At 36.3% G+C, this 18,627-nt stretch overlaps 1 protein-coding gene across 1 annotated transcript; it reads left to right on the top strand.

Annotated features, from left to right (window-relative positions):
- Positions 1-1,500: 1,500 nt before the first annotated feature.
- On the top strand, positions 1,501-17,630 carry LOC117403287 (sphingolipid delta(4)-desaturase DES1-like). Its single transcript, XM_034005327.3, has 3 exons — positions 1,501-1,941; positions 13,820-14,562; positions 15,535-17,630. Exons 1-3 carry the CDS (start codon positions 1,860-1,862, stop codon positions 15,679-15,681), a joined length of 972 nt encoding a protein of 323 aa, XP_033861218.1. The 5' UTR covers positions 1,501-1,859; the 3' UTR covers positions 15,682-17,630.
- Positions 17,631-18,627: the final 997 nt, after the last annotated feature.

The following is an 18,627-nucleotide window of genomic DNA, read 5'->3' as shown; positions in this document are numbered from 1 at the left end:
CTTCAGTAAACCTGATTACCCTCTTCTCTGAAGTGTCGTCTGTCCAGTTTGACAAGACGGTAATACCTAAGCTTAGGAAAGTGGGCCTGTTCTGAAGAAAAGTGGGCCTCTTTTTGAAGTATGGTCTGTAATAAGCTGTAAAAGTTTTAAAAGGGGTCTATTGCTGCAGTTTGAGACCAGTACTAATTTGATAATTTGATCATTTTAATGCTTGTGTATGTCAATCATATATTATGGCCCGCCTTATCTGCACATTAAGCTGTAATATTGGTTCTCCATAGTAGAAATAAAAATGTTGCATCTTTGTGTGTGTGTTTTTATATTCCCTGACTCTACAGGTGACAGAGATAGTTACACAATCCTAGTGATGCCAATGTAACTAAAGAAACCTCTGCAGTTGCCGTCATCAGGTTTCAAATTACTTTACATTAACAGCCTCGGTAGGTTACTGCGCACGTGTATTTTACAGCCAGGGTAGAATGATCTCTTAACAACCTGGCATTATCATGGCCTAATGGGAAAGCAATCCTCCCTGGAGAACAGCACAGGTAAAGGGAGAATGCCTCCTGCATGAACTGAGATCTCATGGAATATATGGCCCTATTCACAAAGTTTAACCCCTTAAGGTACACAAGGAATTGAGCAACTGTTCAAATGGTTTCTTCTTGAAATACATTTGAGAGTGACTGAAGTTTCACAAGGAAACTGCCAATTTGGATGACCAGATCCAACCTGTCAGTAAATTCAAAACCCTGTTTTGTGCACGTTGCAAAAACAAGAAAGTTAGCATAATTTTATTCGTGGGACACATATGTCCCTTGTACATTAAAGGGTTAACCCATGAGTTATTTTAAAAAAAGTCATTTTGTATGAATTAAATGCTTTTTGATATTTTTATTCATAAAACATTCCACATCAAGTATATTTTGGAAAAAGATTGAAATTGTATTTCTAATCAATAAAAGAAAAAGAAAACAACAACATTGGTTCGTTTAAAATTATATAATTTGCAACTTGAATTATGAAGCCATCGACAAATGTAGTGTACATACAATCATATGTTGATTATGACAAAATTATTATTTTTTTAACATCGGACAAACAGTTATCTTACATATACGTTTTATTTTGCGGGTTTTACAATGACTGTCGCAGGTCTGCAGAACTTAATGTCAATTTGCTGGTCACTTGGGAGTGATCTGGTTATTAAAATTAGCATAGAAATAAAAGAACTGCTCCAACCAGCAGTTGCAGTTGTTTCTTTCAAGTAGAATACCATTAAAATTGTATTATTTCTTACAGATAATTTGTCTTTGTCTTTGCACTCTTAAAACATGTATATACTGCGTGAGTTTTAAAACTAATATGCTTTAAAACAAATAGTATACAAATTATAAAACTGTAATAATAATAACAATTTTGATTATACACGTTCGACCTTACCAACATGGCGTAGTTTCCGTACTGAGACACCTACGTCATGATTCGCAATCTTAGGTCCTGCAGTTGAAAAGATTATTAAACCTGTTTTAAAAAATACATTTTAGACCATAAATAATGTATACGTTGTTGTTAAATGATAATACTGACATGATGATATTAAATATTTATAACAGTGTATTTCTCTGTTGTATCGTAATGGTGGGAGGAGCGTGTTATCAGTAGTGTAAGAAAATTTGGCAGAGTAAGTGAGGACGAGGATCGTTTTACACTGCAGGTTGGGTTGGCTGTTTTCTTTTTTGGAGGACAGGAACTAGTCGCGTGTCGGTCGGCTCGGGTAAAGTTGAAGAAAGAAGTGGAGGTGCATTTCACTTGCAATAAAACAAAATAGTCGGAGACAACAGACAAGAACAACAGACATGGGGAACCGTGTGGCTCGAGACGATTATGAGTGGGTTTACACTGACCAGCCGCACGCCGACCGGAGGAAAGAGATTTTGGGTGAGTTGATGACGGGTTAGGGCTGGATTCTTGTATGTATGTATGTATGTATGTATGATGACAGCGGTATGTTAATTTGGTCTCTATGAACATGTGACAATAATAATTACGAGCCGTGTTGTTTGTGTTGTAGATATTGCTGTTACAGCTGTTTTACAATTGATAACTAGTATTAGAATGTTCTAGTCTTGATGGAAAAAGTACAGTGGGTGTTTTCGCTAAAAAGACTGAATCTTGTCCAACCCTGCCCGACAATTTCCAAACCAGTCGCAGAACCGTTAACTTCAGAATGTGATGAAGCCGATAACACGTTAAAACGCAGAAGAAAGGACAAAACACGTTTTGGCCCTAGTAGTGCCTTTGGGTTTCTTTTGCCGAATACTTAATTTAAAATGTAATTTCAACAGGCATTACTAATTCTATGTGAAGTGGTGAATTTAATTTTGGGCCTGTGCTGCCTATTTCCCGTTCTGATTTAACGTTTGCGTTTAGAAGAAGAAAAAAAAGCGTATGCAACTACTTTAATGGGGGTCGCCTGATTAAGTTTTTTTTTTTTTTATGTATGTATGTATGTATGTATTAAGTTTAAATCACTTAACGTACTTGCATGTATTTCTTCATCTGCAACCCGGTATTTCTGTTGGGTGTTTAACATAATTAGAATGTTTCATATTCCCCTTATTCTAAATTGTGTGCAATTTCTTGTCATGAATTCACGGTGCTCAACGTTTTCTGCTAAAGCTATTAATAGGTTGTACCATATAAACCTTATCTATCTTAAACCTGTCAAAACGTGAAGTTCTACAGTAGTCTACATCATGTTTCCACTTGTCTTAAGACTTTCACAGTTACAGTATTTAATTCCTGAAGTACAATTGTTTTTACACCATGTTGGTGATAAGTATAATGAAAAGATTCACTAAAAGACCGAAATTCAGTTTTTTAAATGTTTTTTTCGGTATTGAGGAAAATGCCGTCTTTTAATCGAAATCTAGTTGAATATCCTGGAGACAAGTTTGTTCAATTGATCTAAATTACCACCACTAATTATTTAAATAGGAATCGACATTACCAGTCTATCTTTTAAAACAAAAATACACCAAAAAGTGTCACACACAAACTGTTGGATGTTGGTTTTCAAAAATGTTCCATATTTGAATGTCATAAATAACGACTGTTTTTAGGTCAGTCATGGTTTAGATAAATAGACTCCTATGTCTGACTAACATATACCGAGTGCTGCTACCAAGTACACTGTTTTATTGAAATATGGTAGTTTAAACAGTAAACAACTGTTTACACAAGGTTTAAATTAATATTTTTTAAAAAAGCAAAATAACCCTGCGCTTTGTAAAACAAAATTGTTTGTTGTGGTGCATAGACCAAAACATAAACTATAAAGAAAACAAAAATAGGTAGGCAATCAAAAATGAGCAATTATTTCCTTTATTTAAATTTAAAAAAATAAATAAATATTTTTTTAAAAAAAAAGTTAAAACGCTGATGAAGACTAGGGGCGAAACATGTTCGTGACTGAGAACTACACATTTAAAAAAAAAAAAAAAAGTTTTTAATTTTAAATAAAGGAAATTATTTCAAATTTGAGTGCAGCCCTTTTTTGGTTTTCTTTAAATTTAATATTAAACATAGATTTACGTCTTTATAAAATACTTAAAAATGAAAATAAAAATTTAAGTGACGTCACCTTGTTAACAAGGGTGTCTTGGGGAGCTAGCAGGGTTAAAACCAAAAAAAAAACCTTTTGTTTCACCAGTTTGTTTGACAAAATAACTAGTTTGTATGATGGTAAACATTTTCAGCTGACTGAGAGGTTCACATGAGAGATGTTAACCCTTCAGGCAGAGGTGGGGTTGATAGTAATTAAAAGTAACTACGTAATAGCTAACAAATGTCACAAACCATACAATTTTTAAGGGACCAAATTCTGTATGCTAAAAAAGGGGGGGGCTTTGGTTAACAAAAAAATTGTACATGGACATATTGAAACCAAGTGATATAAAATTAATTGTTGATGTTTGGTGTTCAGTTCCAGGAAATCCCTGGTGTTCCTAAATTGTAGCAAAGTTAGGCACCCCTTATTTATTGCAACATGCTGGCCTCAGTTAGCTTTGAGGTGATGGAATGCATAACAAAATAAATGTACAGTTGGTGGATTGCACCTGTCAGGATATTTAATGGTTAAAGATAGGGTTGCACTGAAATAAATATCTCATTTTATTTTCCTGGTTCGTTTATAAAATTCCCATGATTTAATTGTACTTGCACGTGTGGTTCAGGCACTGGCAAGCATAGTTACTCCTTTTATTGGTTCCTGACCAAGAGATTATTCTAAATAATTTTTTTGCAGAAAGATCCGGCTTCACTGTTTGTTTGAGGACAGTGAGAAACCACATCCAAATTATTCTTGTTTGCAGTTTACAATTAAATACAACACACTAGCACAGGCCCGATGGTTTACTATTACAGCAGCTAATAACTTATTGGTAAGTTATGGAAATTATTTAAGTGCCAGCAGACTGTAATTGTTGAAAGCTTCCATTACCCAGCCCACACTAAATACACAATGCAGCCTGAACCTATATTAAGTTTGCTCTATATAAATTACTGGCCTTAATGTGCTTGCTGGACAGTGGTTACTGTATACATTGTGCAGTCCAAATTAATTTGGGTTGGTCATGTTTTGCTCAGTGCTCCCCATTGTCCATCCATCAATACAGGCTATGTGTTCTCTTTTGCATACTTGTAGTGGGAACAACACCTACTGGAATACAGGGCTGGTGTCCGGGAGGGGAGGGGCGGGGGCGGGGGCGGGGGCGGGGGCGGGGGCGAGGGGGGGAGGGGGAATGCAACTGCACCTGGGCCCAGCCCAGAGTCCATTTCTTTGTTTTCTGAGCCCACTTTAATGACAAGACATAAAATAAATATAAAAAAAAACATAGCAAGGTATTATTGGTGGACTGTCAATCAAAACACAAATTTTCAAATCACAGTTGACATATTGTCTATCTGGAGGCGGGACGCAGAGGAAGCGCTGTGGCAATAGGCCAGTGTTAAGGTCACGTGATTGCTCTGCTGGGAGATGTGATACTACATTTCGTGAGACCGAACAGAATTGGTCAGTCTGATATGGCGAAACCGTTCCACCTTCCTGCCATGGAACGTGTTCTGCTTGTTCAGTCGAACAGCCTGGTCTGATCGAGGAGCAGTTCCACACGGTGAAACATGGTGGAGCCCCGCAGGTACAGCTATGGACAAAAGTTTTGCATCACCTACATTCTTTTTGTTGGATTGAGACATTCTTAAAAAAATTAAATAAAAATAAAATAAAAAATAAAATAATTAACATAATTTAGATGCTTTATTTAACATTATGCAATCAAAGAAACTACAGAATGATATCGCAGAAGTCTACCGGCAGCCATAATAGTTGTACAGTAGTATTTAAAGCATGTTGGATTTCAAAATGTCACACTTTTAAATTCATTTTTTTAAGTATGGAAAACTAGAAAGCGGTATGTAATTCAATGTGTTAACGTAGCATTATTCCACAGGCTTCATTCGTCTCTGTAGCAAAATTATTTAATTATATAGTGAGATGTATAATGTTTGTACTGCTAATTCACTGTATTTTAATAGATAAATTACAACTGTACATGCAATACTGGCACTATGCAATAAATGTAGCCTCTATTTACTATGGTCTGTACTGTAATAACATATCTGTTTTTATATAGTGCCTTTTTATAGTGGACCACCATCACAAAGCTCTTTACAGAGGTAGGCTTTGAACTGTGCATTATATGCAGAGTCACTTACAGTAGGACATTGATTTAACATCTACAGGATGGAGCACAAGGAGGTTAAGTGACTTGCTCAGGGTCACACAGCGAGTCAGTCGGTGGCAGAGGTGGGATTTGAACTGGTGACTTTAACCATTGGACCACACTGCTTCCTGTATAGCGAGATTCTTTGTATATATTTGACCCATAATATTAATGTTATAATCATCACAATGCACAGACAGCATCTGCAAATCGCTGTTAGCCATGATGCTAAACAGAAATGGAACTAAAATGATTTAGCAAAAAGACTAAAACCTGTTCCTGTTCCACATCGAACAAGCTGAACGTGTCAGAGTCTATGGCAAGCCATCGGGGGCATAACGTATAGACACAACACGTAGCCTCAATGGCCAATGAAAGTGTAGCAATATCATCACGTCACTGTTCCACAACGCATTATTTAAAAATGCAACGTGTAGTGGATGTATAATATTCATTTTGGTTGCACAGTGTTACCAGCTGTAGTGCGAGTTGGGCTATATTATTGTTATTGTTATTATTATTATTAATTTCTTAGATGCCCTTACCCAGGGCAACTTACAGTTTTATACAAAAATACATAGCAAGAATTACTGTACAATTAAGAGCAAGATACAAAATACAGTGACTTCAGTCCTATTAAGAGCAGAAAACAGTACAAAACACAGTACAATTTGATATCGGGGCAGTTCGAGAGCAGATAAGTGTTGATAGATACTTCAGGGTTAGATATGAGTGCTAGTGAAGTACTACGGGTTGGGTTAATTACAGGATTAAATACAGTAAAATAGGGAGCAGGTTAAAGTCCATTAAAGGCAGAGTGCTATATTGTCCAGAGGGAGAGTTGAGTTTTACAGGTGTTGTCTGAATAGGTGTGTCTTGAGGAGGCGCCGGAAGGCAGTCAGGGACTGGGCAGTCCTGACATCTGGGTTATGGGACAGGACGTGGAGAGGACAGGGCGGCAGGAGTTAGTGTTATCAGGGGACAGCCAGGTTTCAGTGAGAGCAAGGAAATCGAGAGAGAGGTGGGAGGCAAAAGCAGAGATGAAATCAGCTTTGTTAGCAGAAGAGTGACAGTTCCAGAGTGCACCAGAGAGGGGAGGAGGGATGAGGTTAGAGGGGTTGCAGGAGCAGTGGTGGAGAGGGCAGAACAGGGATGTGAGAGACAGTCATAGCAGGACAGGTGAGACAAATAGGCACAATTGGAGTGGGAGCAGTGGGGGGAGGGTACAGACCTGACTAGTAGATAGCGTCTTCCAGAAAATTGATACATTTTTAAAGATTTTTTCAATGTTTGAATGCCGTTTGACCTTTGACGTAGCGAAAATACTTCCAAGGTTAGCTCAAATATATTCAATTTAATAGAATAGAAATAAATAGAATATCTTTGGTTAGCTGTACTTGGGAAAATGCAGTGAAAACGAGCAGCCATATTTAGCTGGAAACGAGGTATTCTCAGCATAGTAATAAGCTTTTAGTTTTGGTTTGAAGCAGGAGCATAGCTCTTTTTTTAATTTGTTTTTTGTTTGTTTGACAGACACCTTTATGCACGGCAACTCAGAGGTAAAAAGTTATTACATAAGCTAAGAAACAAGCAATACAGGTTTTGTTTTTTAAGTTTCTGTTTGCACTTTGTTTTGTAAAATGAAATGGTTTGTGCAATCATTGTGCACAGTGTGTTTCTGTAGTTTGTATATGCATATTTGCTTTGTATTTTAGTGTATAGGCTACATGCTACTGTTAAAATATAAACTGCTAAAAATATTCGCCAGTTTAATTCTGGAAACAAAAAGAGCAAAACATAACAAAATAATATAATGCAATACTGTAGGTTTGATCCTCCAGGACTCCTCGATCGACAAGTCTCCAATTCTAGTCTGAATGAAAGAGCACAATGAGCTGAGCTGAGTGCACCTTGATTAAGTAGCTACTGACCTCAGCCCCCCTCCTTCCATCTCTTTGTGGGTTCAATCACCCCGGGCACCCTGTGGAGAGTCTCGTGTATGTGTCGTAAAGAAAACTGGTTCTGGCTCACACTGCCTATGATGGTGTTCTCTTGGTGTGGCCCTTTTGATCTTTCTTCCTTAACCTGTTATCTCTTGAGCACATCGGTTCATCCAGCAGTGTGTGATTGTGTTTATTCCAGCAGTCAGATGGTCGTCATCAGTGCAATTAAATGCAATCTTGCCATCTTGCATTTACCAGTTACTATACCTCCTCTGATAATCTCCCTTTAAAACTAACAGTCTACAAACCTGTAAACACGTATATCTTCTATTGCATTCAAACTTCTTTCCATGTTGTCCAACAGTTTAGTTTGCAATGTCATGTATTAATTGTGAATTAGGCCTCATGTTATGCATAAGACCAATGAAACTTGAAAGGGAATAGTGTATTGAAATTACATGTCACTACCTTCCAAACTTGTACTACATGACCTATGAATAGGATTCAATTTTTATCCATTGATATGTCTCATACCTGTTATTGCCAATTTTCCTCATGCTTTCTTGCATTTAAGTGTTGAAACAGCCCTTCTGATTCTGTGTTACATTTGGCTAAAGTAAGTAAAGCTGTGAGGGAGGGTTGTTTTGGGAGTTGGCCAGATGTTCTTTTCTTTATTTAATGCTTCATGTAAGTATTTATTTATTTATTTTTTCTAACAAATACAGGTTTAGCATAAAAAAGGGAAGTGGGAATTCACAGCTATTCCATCCAACACTGAGTCACTCCGCATGAATACACTGTAGAAGCATTTCTCAACTCCAGTCCTCAAGCGCCACAGGGTGTTGAGTTTTCATTCTTCCCAAGCTCTTATTTAGGTAAATGAAGTAATTATCCACTTAATTTGAACAATTAAGAATGTTCTCGGTCTGGAGCAGGTAAAGATGTTAAGCAGCCTACAAAACCTGCTAGATTGTGGCCCGAGGACCAGAGTTAATGAACGCTGCCATATAGACTTTTTTTTTTTTTTTTGTTACGCTTAAGAGTCATTGCTAATCTAATTCACAAAAGTATTTGTTAAATATATTTCAAGGCAAATACCATATTAATGGAAGAACTTGATTGGTTGATAACAAGCTTTTTCTGGGTCAACCTTTAAGACCTTTCAGGATTTTTAATACTTTGTTCAAATCCCTTGATAATCTCTCATGTTAAAGATGAAAGAGATTCAGTTCCGTGCATTACATTTGTTTGAGACCAGAAGTTATGCGGATTGCTGTTCTTTCCACATATGTAGAATGAGCTACTGCTTTACTGTGCTTGTGTACTTTTGCTTTGTTGCATATTCCAGTGTGCAATTTGATATTGTTTTTTCCAGGATGAAAACTTAGTAAATAAATGTGGTACAGTTAATGTTGTATCAGATTTCTGTTAATGCTTAACCAAAGGGGAAACTCATCTTGCATGGCAACATCAGAAGACAAACTCTAGTCAGAATTTGTTTGTTTCCAATGAGTGTTTATATATATATATATATATATATATATATATATATATATATAATGTGTATATATACACACACACACATACACATTAGTCATTCCCCCTGACAAGTGACTATCTATTACCCACACAGCCTTCCATCCATCCACCCATTCCCATCCAACACTCTTTTACCCATCTACTCATTCAACCAATCACATGTGTGTGCAGGGGGTGGCACAATGGTGGCTATGCTGTACAATTAAGAACTTTTGAATATATTTCTTTTCATACATTTACAATATTAAGTACAAGGTATTTTACAACAACCTTTTGAGTTGTGGCATTTTTATTCCAACAAAAATCAAAACATTTTTTAATAATGAGTACTAAACACATTGTAATGTTTTAAATTCACATTAAAACACATGTTATTTATTTTCAGAAGTCTTTGAACTTGCTTTGAATTTCTCAAAGGGTTGTGAAAAAATTATAAACCCCCCAGTACTCGGGGGGGGGGGGGGGGGGCCCAAATGCAGTTCATAAGTGCAAATTTGCCAAATTAAATTATATTTTAACTAATGCAAAAAAAAAGGGTTTTTGTAAGAGCAGGTCATCATAGCTTCACAGTAGCCAAATGAATATTCCTCCAAGAAGTGTCCATACAGAAGAACCCAAGCCAAACTAATTAGATTCGAAAGTAAGTTTACCACATCAACACACCATATCTCAACATGGTACTTACTTTCCATTAAATCTTTTTTTTTTTTTAAATTCAACCTGCCTTTTGGGGGGGGGGGGGGGGGGAACAATGGGTATTAAACACAAAAAAAATAACAGTAAGAGCTGACAAGGCCAAAAAATGTGACCTGACCCATTTTCTGACGAGCCTTTACAGGACAAATGGTAGGTGGGTTGAGAGAATAGTAGCTGCGTGTTTTTAATATGTATTTACTCACTCTTCAAATGTAATGCCTGGAAGAGGCACAAACTTCAGTTATTAAATTTAGGACTTTTAGGTAAAGGTCCATGCCAAGTTCTTGTGACCTGGCTACAGAATTGACCCTTTCTTGAAGTGGAGATAGTTCTTCTGGATTCAGAGGACATGGTAAGGCTATTTCTGGCACTTCAACATCTTCCTCACATTTCCAGTCTGTATCGCCAAAAGCAGCACGTGCAAATAAAACATTTTTGTACCATAACTTCACGATTTTCCCTGGCCAGCTGTATTTCTGGTTGCTTAGCTCCAGAGTTTGTGACCGTATCTACCTACAAAGTAAAAAGTCTTGATTGGCTGTTGCGTGACTCATTACGCCCCTGAAACGATACTATTCCCCCATTGGCTCTTTATGCTACGCGTAGCATTAATTTCACTACTCGTTGGATTTAAACATTATGGCCCTTTGGTGTTTACCATCGTTTTTAGGACGCGTAGTCTGTATCACAATCCTCTTTACGCTTTGCTAAACAATTGCCCTCATTGGCCAGTTAACTACACGTTGCCAAAAAACAGTTACGTGTTGTGTCTATATGTTATGGCCCAGATGGCTTGCCATAGGAGTCTGTCTGCCTCACAAAATTCCACCTTAACTAATGGATGGTCAAAATTCAGTTTAAAAAAAAAAAAAAAAAAAAAAAATGGACATTATTTTTATTTATTTCTTAGCAGATGCCCTTATCCAGGGCGACTTACAGCCGTAAACAAATACGTAAGTGTGTTAATAGAATGATGTTTTTACTTCTGAATTGTAATGAATGCATTTGTACCGTGGGCTAGGTTTTGAGATGCACTTCTTTTTTTTTCTTTAATAGAAATGTTTTCATATTATTGTACTTGATAACATTAATTTAAAAATCCAATTGATGTATGATTGTTTTGTGACTAATTTAAGTAAATTAAGTAAATTGAGTTATTAATCAAATTTGATTCCTCTTGTTACATAATTGATTTATTAAAATGTTTGGATAAAGTGTTCTTGATTGATTGCTGTCTTGTTCGAATATGTTTTGTTGGGGGGGGGGGGGGGGGATTTTTTTGGACCGATTTCACATTTTGTTGCTGATGTATTTATTTTCAAAAGGTTTTCTTTAGGGTGTGCTGCAGCAGCGCATTTTCCTTTTCTTTCTTTTTTTTTATGGGGTCTACTTCACAGTCCTGCACCAGGGCTCAGTAAATCCTAGTGCCGGCACTGCTGGAATATATCACTTAATCTCCCTGGGCGTGAGTCAACCATTTAATAAAGTGTTTGTATTCAAGGGTTATCTTAATTGACAGTCATCTTGTATAAACTAGCATTTTATAACCTGGATAAGTAGGTGTGGAGCAGCTAATTAAGTTACAATAATAAACACTAATAGTCTAAAAAAACCACTAAAAGTAATGAAGTCTTTGTAGTTCTCAATTCTGCGGTTTAGACTTTTGCCCCAGTAGCCTTTTGAAGATGAGATTTACAGTAAACTCCTGCAGTAACAGGTCAGGGTTGGCCGATTTGAAATCTAGTTGATTTAAATCATGATTTAAATTATTTGATTTAAAAAAAATAGTAATAATAATCATTGATTTAAATCATTGTTTCATTTACTACCTATTTTATATAGTTTATCAAGGAAAATACATGAAAAGTATGTATTTATTAACACAAACATCTTAAACTCTTACAGTCTATAAACTAAAACTCTTAGGGCTGTATTCTGATCACAGCGCAAATGCGAGTGCAAGCACGAATGGGCTTGCTCCCGATTCTGTGACGCATAAATGGAGTGAAGACGTCAAAAAAAAAAAAAAAATACTGCATTGAAATGGTATTCTGAAGGCTTGCCTTGTCTTGCCCCGTTATAGAGCGCCTGCCCCATCAACAAATTCACCAAAGCGATTCTGATGACAGTGCAACAGGATCCCAAATAGACAATTGAGCACTGTGTTAAGACCCGCTGAAACCAGGTTTATTTAGTGGTGCAATCAGAAACTTTAATAATTGAACACACTATAAAAAGCAAAGTAGTCCCAAGTAACAACTGCGTGTGTTTGGACTGACAGAGAAAGAGGAAATGAAAGAAAGAAAGAAAAGAATGACTGGGATGAGTGAGGGGGATTTTTCTCTGGCGTGCTCCATCGCTAAATTCTTGTTGTTGACATATTGTATTTCACATTTAGAGGATGCCACAATGATAAATAATTTGCTTTATTTATGTATTCATTTAAGATGGAGTAATTTAGTTTGGTATGTAACTATTCACAAAAATCTAAAAAATCAAAAACGATTTTAAATTTAAAAAAAATCAATCCACATTATACATCGACAATGGATAATTGCAAAGCATACAACATGGTTTAGATTTCCAGAAAGCTTTTGACAAAGTCCTGCATAAAAGATGAATTCTCAAACTGAACGCAGTAGGGATTCAAGGTAGAAAACAGTAAAGTACTGATTAGAGGAGAAACCTCAAAATGGAGCGAGGTAACCAGTGGTGTACCACAGGGATCAGTATTAGGTCCTCTGCTTTTCCTAATCTACATTAATGATTTAGATTCTGGTATAGTAAGCAGACTTGTTAAACACTGTTGCAGCAGCAAAAGTCATTCAAAATGATCTAGACATTATTCAGAACTGGACAGACACATGGCAAATTACATTTAATAGAGAAAAGTGTAAAGTACTGCACGCAGGCAATACAAATGTGCATTATAAATATCATATGGGAGATACTGAAATTGAAGAAGGAATCTATGAAAAAGACCTTAGGAGTTTATGTTGACTCAGAAATGTCTTCATCTAGACAATGTGGGGAAGCAATAAAAAAGGCCAACAAGATGCTCGGATATATTGTGAGAAGTGTTAAATTTAAATCAAGGGAAGTAATGGTAAAACTTTACAATGCATTAGTACGACCTCATCTAGAATATTGTGTTCAGTTCTGGTCACCTCGTTACAAAAAGGATATTGCTGCTCTAGAAAGAGTGCAGAGAAGAGCAACCAGAATTATCCCAGGTTTAAAAGGCATGTCGTATGCAGGCAGGCTAAAAGAATTGAATCTATTCACTCTTGAACAAAGACGACTATGCGGTGATCTGATCTAAGCATTCAAAATCCTAAAAGGTATAGACAATGTCGACCCAGGGGACTTTTTTGACCTGAAAAAAGAAACAAGGACCAGGGGTCACAAATGGAGATTAGATAAAGGGGCATTCAGAACAGAAAATAGGAGGCACTTTTTTACACAGAGAATTGTGAGGGTCTGGAACCAACTCCCCAGTAATGTTGTTGAAGCTGACACTGAGATCCTTGAAGAAGCTGCTTGATGAGATTCTGGGATCAATAAGCTACTAACAACCAAATGAGCAAGATGGGCCAAATGGCTTCCTCTCATTTGTAAACTTTCTTATGTTCTTATCTAACATTTCTTTAAGCTGCACCAGGGTTTTTAAACTTTAATGTTTGTTGTATTTTTGTTGTTTCTTTTAGTTTAAATGTTTGACAACTGTACATTTTGAAGAACAAATGACGCATCAGAACTGTTTTATATCAGTAGATATTGATACTTGCACTTGCATTGCGATTTATTTTAACAACAAATACTGATCCCAATTTTTCTTTTTTTCATCTCCAACAGCTAAATATCCAGAAATAAAATCTCTAATGAGCCCGGATCCCAGGTTAAAATGGATAGTCTGCATGATGGTTGCAGTGCAGTTTTTAGCTTTTTACTTGGTAAAGGATCTGGACTGGAAGTGGGTTCTGTTTTGGACTTACGCTTTTGGCAGCTGTGTCAACCACTCCATGACACTGGCCATCCACGAGATCTCTCACAACACTGCGTTCGGCAACACCCGGCCCTTGTGGAACCGCTGTTTTGCCATCTTCGCCAACTTACCCATTGGCCTGCCCTACTCGGCTTCCTTCAAGAGATACCACCTGGATCACCACCGCTACCTGGGCGGGGACGGCATCGATGTCGACATTCCCACCGAATTCGAGGGCTGGTTCTTCTGCACGCGCTTCCGCAAGTTCGTATGGATCATCTTGCAGCCTCTGTTCTACGCTGTGCGGCCGCTCGTCATCAACCCCAAGCCAATTAGCCGGCTAGAGATCATCAACCTAGTGATCCAGTTTTCCTTCAATGTTGGGCTCTACTACCTGTGGGGGTCCAAGCCACTGGTCTACATGTTGGCCGGCTCCTTGCTCGGCATGGGGCTGCACCCCATCTCCGGCCACTTCATTGCAGAGCATTATATGTTCTTAAAGGGACACGAGACATACTCTTACTATGGCTCGCTCAACTTGCTCACCTTCAACGTGGGGTACCACAACGAGCACCACGACTTCCCCAGTGTTCCTGGCAGGAGGCTGCCCCTGGTAAGTTGGAGAACTTCTGTGTGGGACACTTGGGTAGGCCTTGGATATATGTTCTACATTTTCCATATTTTCTTACTATGTTTAATATTCTATTATGTGTGTTCTGTACATTTCTCTATTGCTGTTGCTCAGATGATCATTTGCCATAATTACTAATAATAACTAATCCAGCAAAAAATTACTTTTGAAAAGATCCCTCAAGAAACATCTTGTTGCTTCTGTGTGCATATACCCTTGAGGGTTTTTTCCAGAAGCATTTTTTGCTGGATTAGTTATTGTTAGTAAGCGTGGCAAGTGGTATAAGCAGAAACAGCAATCATACGGATCAAGATATTAAACAGGTGAGAAATGATTTGAGTTGTACAAGTAAAAGGTATAGGTATGGCTTTGTAATATATAATGTGTATAATTGCCTAATTGGCAGTTCTACTCTTGTAACAAAATAGCCCCTAGCAAAGGTATACTTTGAAAACACCGCAGCAATGTTAGAAAATAAGAAACAGCTTTGTATTGTAGTCTTCTCTGCTTTAGTCAAATGTTTTATATATCAATGTTGGACTTGCACTTTTATAGAGAACCGCTTTTCCAATTGTGAAAAACATGTTTACTTTTCATGTTTGATTTGTTGCTAACCAATTTCTTATACAGTACTGTTTTGTAACTTGATAACTCGTTAAAATTAAACTCAAATTCAAATGGTTCATTCAATCTTTAAAACTGACTTGTCATTGCGAGAGTAATCTAGAGCTTCTGCTGCATTTAATTAATGTGTGTAGGGCAGTGCTGAGTTAACCATTGTGTTAAAATGAATTCTCATTCATAATTACTGTTATTTTCACTATATGTAGTAGTGTTTTGTTAGTTTATTTTGTAAGCTTGTTTATTCACGTTTAGTTTCAGTTTATTATAGTTTATTAACATACGCTTGACTATTGCTTTTCTCATAATTCTGTTGTTTTTGTTTGTTTTCAGGTAAAGAAAATTGCTGCAGAGTACTATGACAACTTGCCCCAGTACACATCGTGGGTGAAAGTGCTGTATGATTTCATTATGGATGACTCGCTTAGTCCCTACTCCCGTGTCAAGAGAAAGCTGAAGGGCGAGGTGAAGCAGGAATAAATCCTTCCTGCCAACTCTGAGAACTGCTTAAATGGTCATAATTGCACAGGCTTTAAAACCGCTTGTGGCAGTGGGTATCTCATTTATCAAGAACTAAAGGTAGTTTATTAAAAACGGAGCTAGAGTCCCGGCGGAAACTTTTGTGTTTGATGGTTTGTTTTGTGTTTTGTTCGTTTTAAATATGTGTCTGTTAACAAGAGCTCCCATATACTTGCACACATGACTATTGTGAAATACTTGCACTAAATAGCTGAAGTGTGGTGGTTATGATACAAGACGACCATTCATTTATCACAAAGGAGTGAAATGATTGGACAACATGTCTAGTAAAACTTGGCAAAAACAGCTTACAACAAAAAATGACATTCTCAGACACAAAGCTTTGGTTTGATTTCACTTCTAGTGTGCAGTTAAAGATAGACTTTTTCAGTGCTGATCTAGTCTGTAATGTAAGCCATGCTTATGGAAACAAAGTCTGAACTTGTAGCCTGAGACTAAAGTCATCCACTTTAACTCTTGGTGAACAAATTAGCTATATGCGATTCCAAAAAAGTTAAAAAAAAAATGATATATATATTTACACATTTATTTGCCTATGCATTTTACAGTTCATATTAAATACACACAACACGTGTATATAAATACAAGGCTGGAATGTTTACAGTGCTTTTACCATGAAGTTCCTGCTTGCCAGCCAAGCTAACCCCATTTAAATAGCAGTCCTTTATTAGTGCTGTATGTCCAGACTACCTAATTTTATTCAAAAAGTAATTAAATCGCCATTTGTATTATGCAACAAAAATACATTTTTGAAACTTGTCTGGACGAGTTGGCTTTGTGGATCCATACAAGTTGTTCAATGTTCAAATTGTTTATTCTATTCTTTATCGCCTGTATCTCTGAACTAATTTGCAACATAGCACTACTGTACGTAACTGTCACCAAGTACAGTATAGTACTGTGTACTCTTGTTTCTTTTATATAGAAATGGCCACATAATTCCCACAAGTATTGCCTTGAATCTCCCCAAAGGAAAGTGCAAACTATTGTGTAAAACGTTCATATTTACATTCTTAATAAATACTGCTATTAGAATGATGTCTCTAACTGGTATGCAATACTTTTGGTTTCATATGCACTTTGGTATAAAAACTGCCACAGCTTCCATTAGTGTCAGTATTAGTGCATTCTAGAAAATAATTATAATATTTATTCCATAAGTTATTTATTTGCTTTTTGATTAGTACTTACTAATACACTCCATTTCCACTTGTATATTAAAGAATACATTATCAGATCCTCTTGAGCTACCTGTGATGCTTTGTTAAAGCTGTTCTCTTTAATAAATTGTACTAAAAAAAAAAAAAAAAAAAAAAAAAAAATCGCATGCAAGTGCCTAAATGCATTTTTTCACGTAAAATATTTTTACATTGCTTTACATTTTCATAAAAAGGGTTCCCTTTACCTATAAAATGCTTTGACAATTAGTACATCCTTTGTTTCCAGCCTTTCCAGGTCTGTGTGATCTACTACTGTATGTTTAGTAACTTGTGACTGGGGTGGGCAAAAAACAAACCAAAAAAACAACACTCTAGTGCTGTAAGATTTTATTATTATTATTATTATTATTATTTGTGGTGTTTGTTTAGAACCAATAAATTCAGGACCAGTAATTATTTCAAAGTTAGCTTCACATTTATACTTACAAAATGAATAACGTCTGTATTACAATTACTAAATGAGACATACTTGCTGTTAAAAGGCTAATACGTCTATTGGTTAAACTCTACTTTTAAAGCATTAAGCTTGCTTTGCAGTGGTGTATTAGTGTTTGCCTTCTAATTGGTAAAGTTATTTATGGGTCTTTTATTCAATAAGCATTATTGAAAAGTTGGAAAACAATATGTAGAGCGTGTGAGCTGCAGTAATAAAACTAAGATTGTAATCTGTCTGCATCCAGCTGAATTATTTCTTCAACACATCGAACCCCAATATTACAGTGGGATAGATACGCGGGTGGCAATCGGGCATAAAGCGAAATCTGTTACTTCTCGAATTCAAAATGCACCCAGAGTTCTACATTGTCTGAATCCTAAATGTGGACATCCTCACTTCAACACAGTAAGTTAACTTTTGTATATGTATTAGTGAAACGTACATGCAATTTATTATAGAAACTGAAAATTCATGCGTGTTGAGTGTTTATTTTTAATAACCAAAAATAACTGATTTTACAAAATAATAAATAAAAAAAACAACCATGAACTAAACAAATAACATTTTATCACAAACATTTAAAGTTTCAGTTGAAAGGGGAAACATTAAAAAAACAACCAAATTAACTATCTTAAGCCATTTTAATCAATCCCTACCAGGAGTGTTTTAGTAAACCAACTGCTTATGCAGTTGCCTTCAACTCTTAAAATGAATACAAATGTAACTATTAGTCAAAACTTCTTCTAAACAAAAACTTAACAGACTGTAAAAGTGGTCCTTGTAGTTAGATTATTTTAATTGGTAGCTTAACATTAATTAGAATGGTCACTAGGCTGAAGATGGACAGACAGCTGGTTCGCATAAAAATGTACATTAGCCTTTTATTCTCCATTACAGAGTGGTGTTGGAAGCAGAACAGCTTCAGAAACATGAATCATCGGATTGTAATAAACATTTTCTATTGTGTTCTCCATTGCGGCAATTCTTCAAACAAAGGCCACAATACAGGCAACCAATGCACTGAATGGATGTCAGTGAAGAGGCTGTAATCCAATAGCTTCCATTTTTTCTGTCAATACGACCAGACTAAAGGATTCAGTTGACCTTTTCATTGGCAAAACCCTGTTCAATCATCATTTATATTGAAAGACACACTATTTCAGCTTAAATAATATTTATTTGAATTATAGTGGAACCGTTTAAGGCACCATCAAAAAAAATTTATATATT

This window comes from Acipenser ruthenus, chromosome 5 (genome assembly GCF_902713425.1).
Source record: "Acipenser ruthenus chromosome 5, fAciRut3.2 maternal haplotype, whole genome shotgun sequence".
In the NCBI taxonomy this organism is placed as follows: Eukaryota; Metazoa; Chordata; class Actinopteri; order Acipenseriformes; family Acipenseridae; genus Acipenser; species Acipenser ruthenus.
This window is presented reverse-complemented; position numbering and strand designations above follow the sequence as displayed.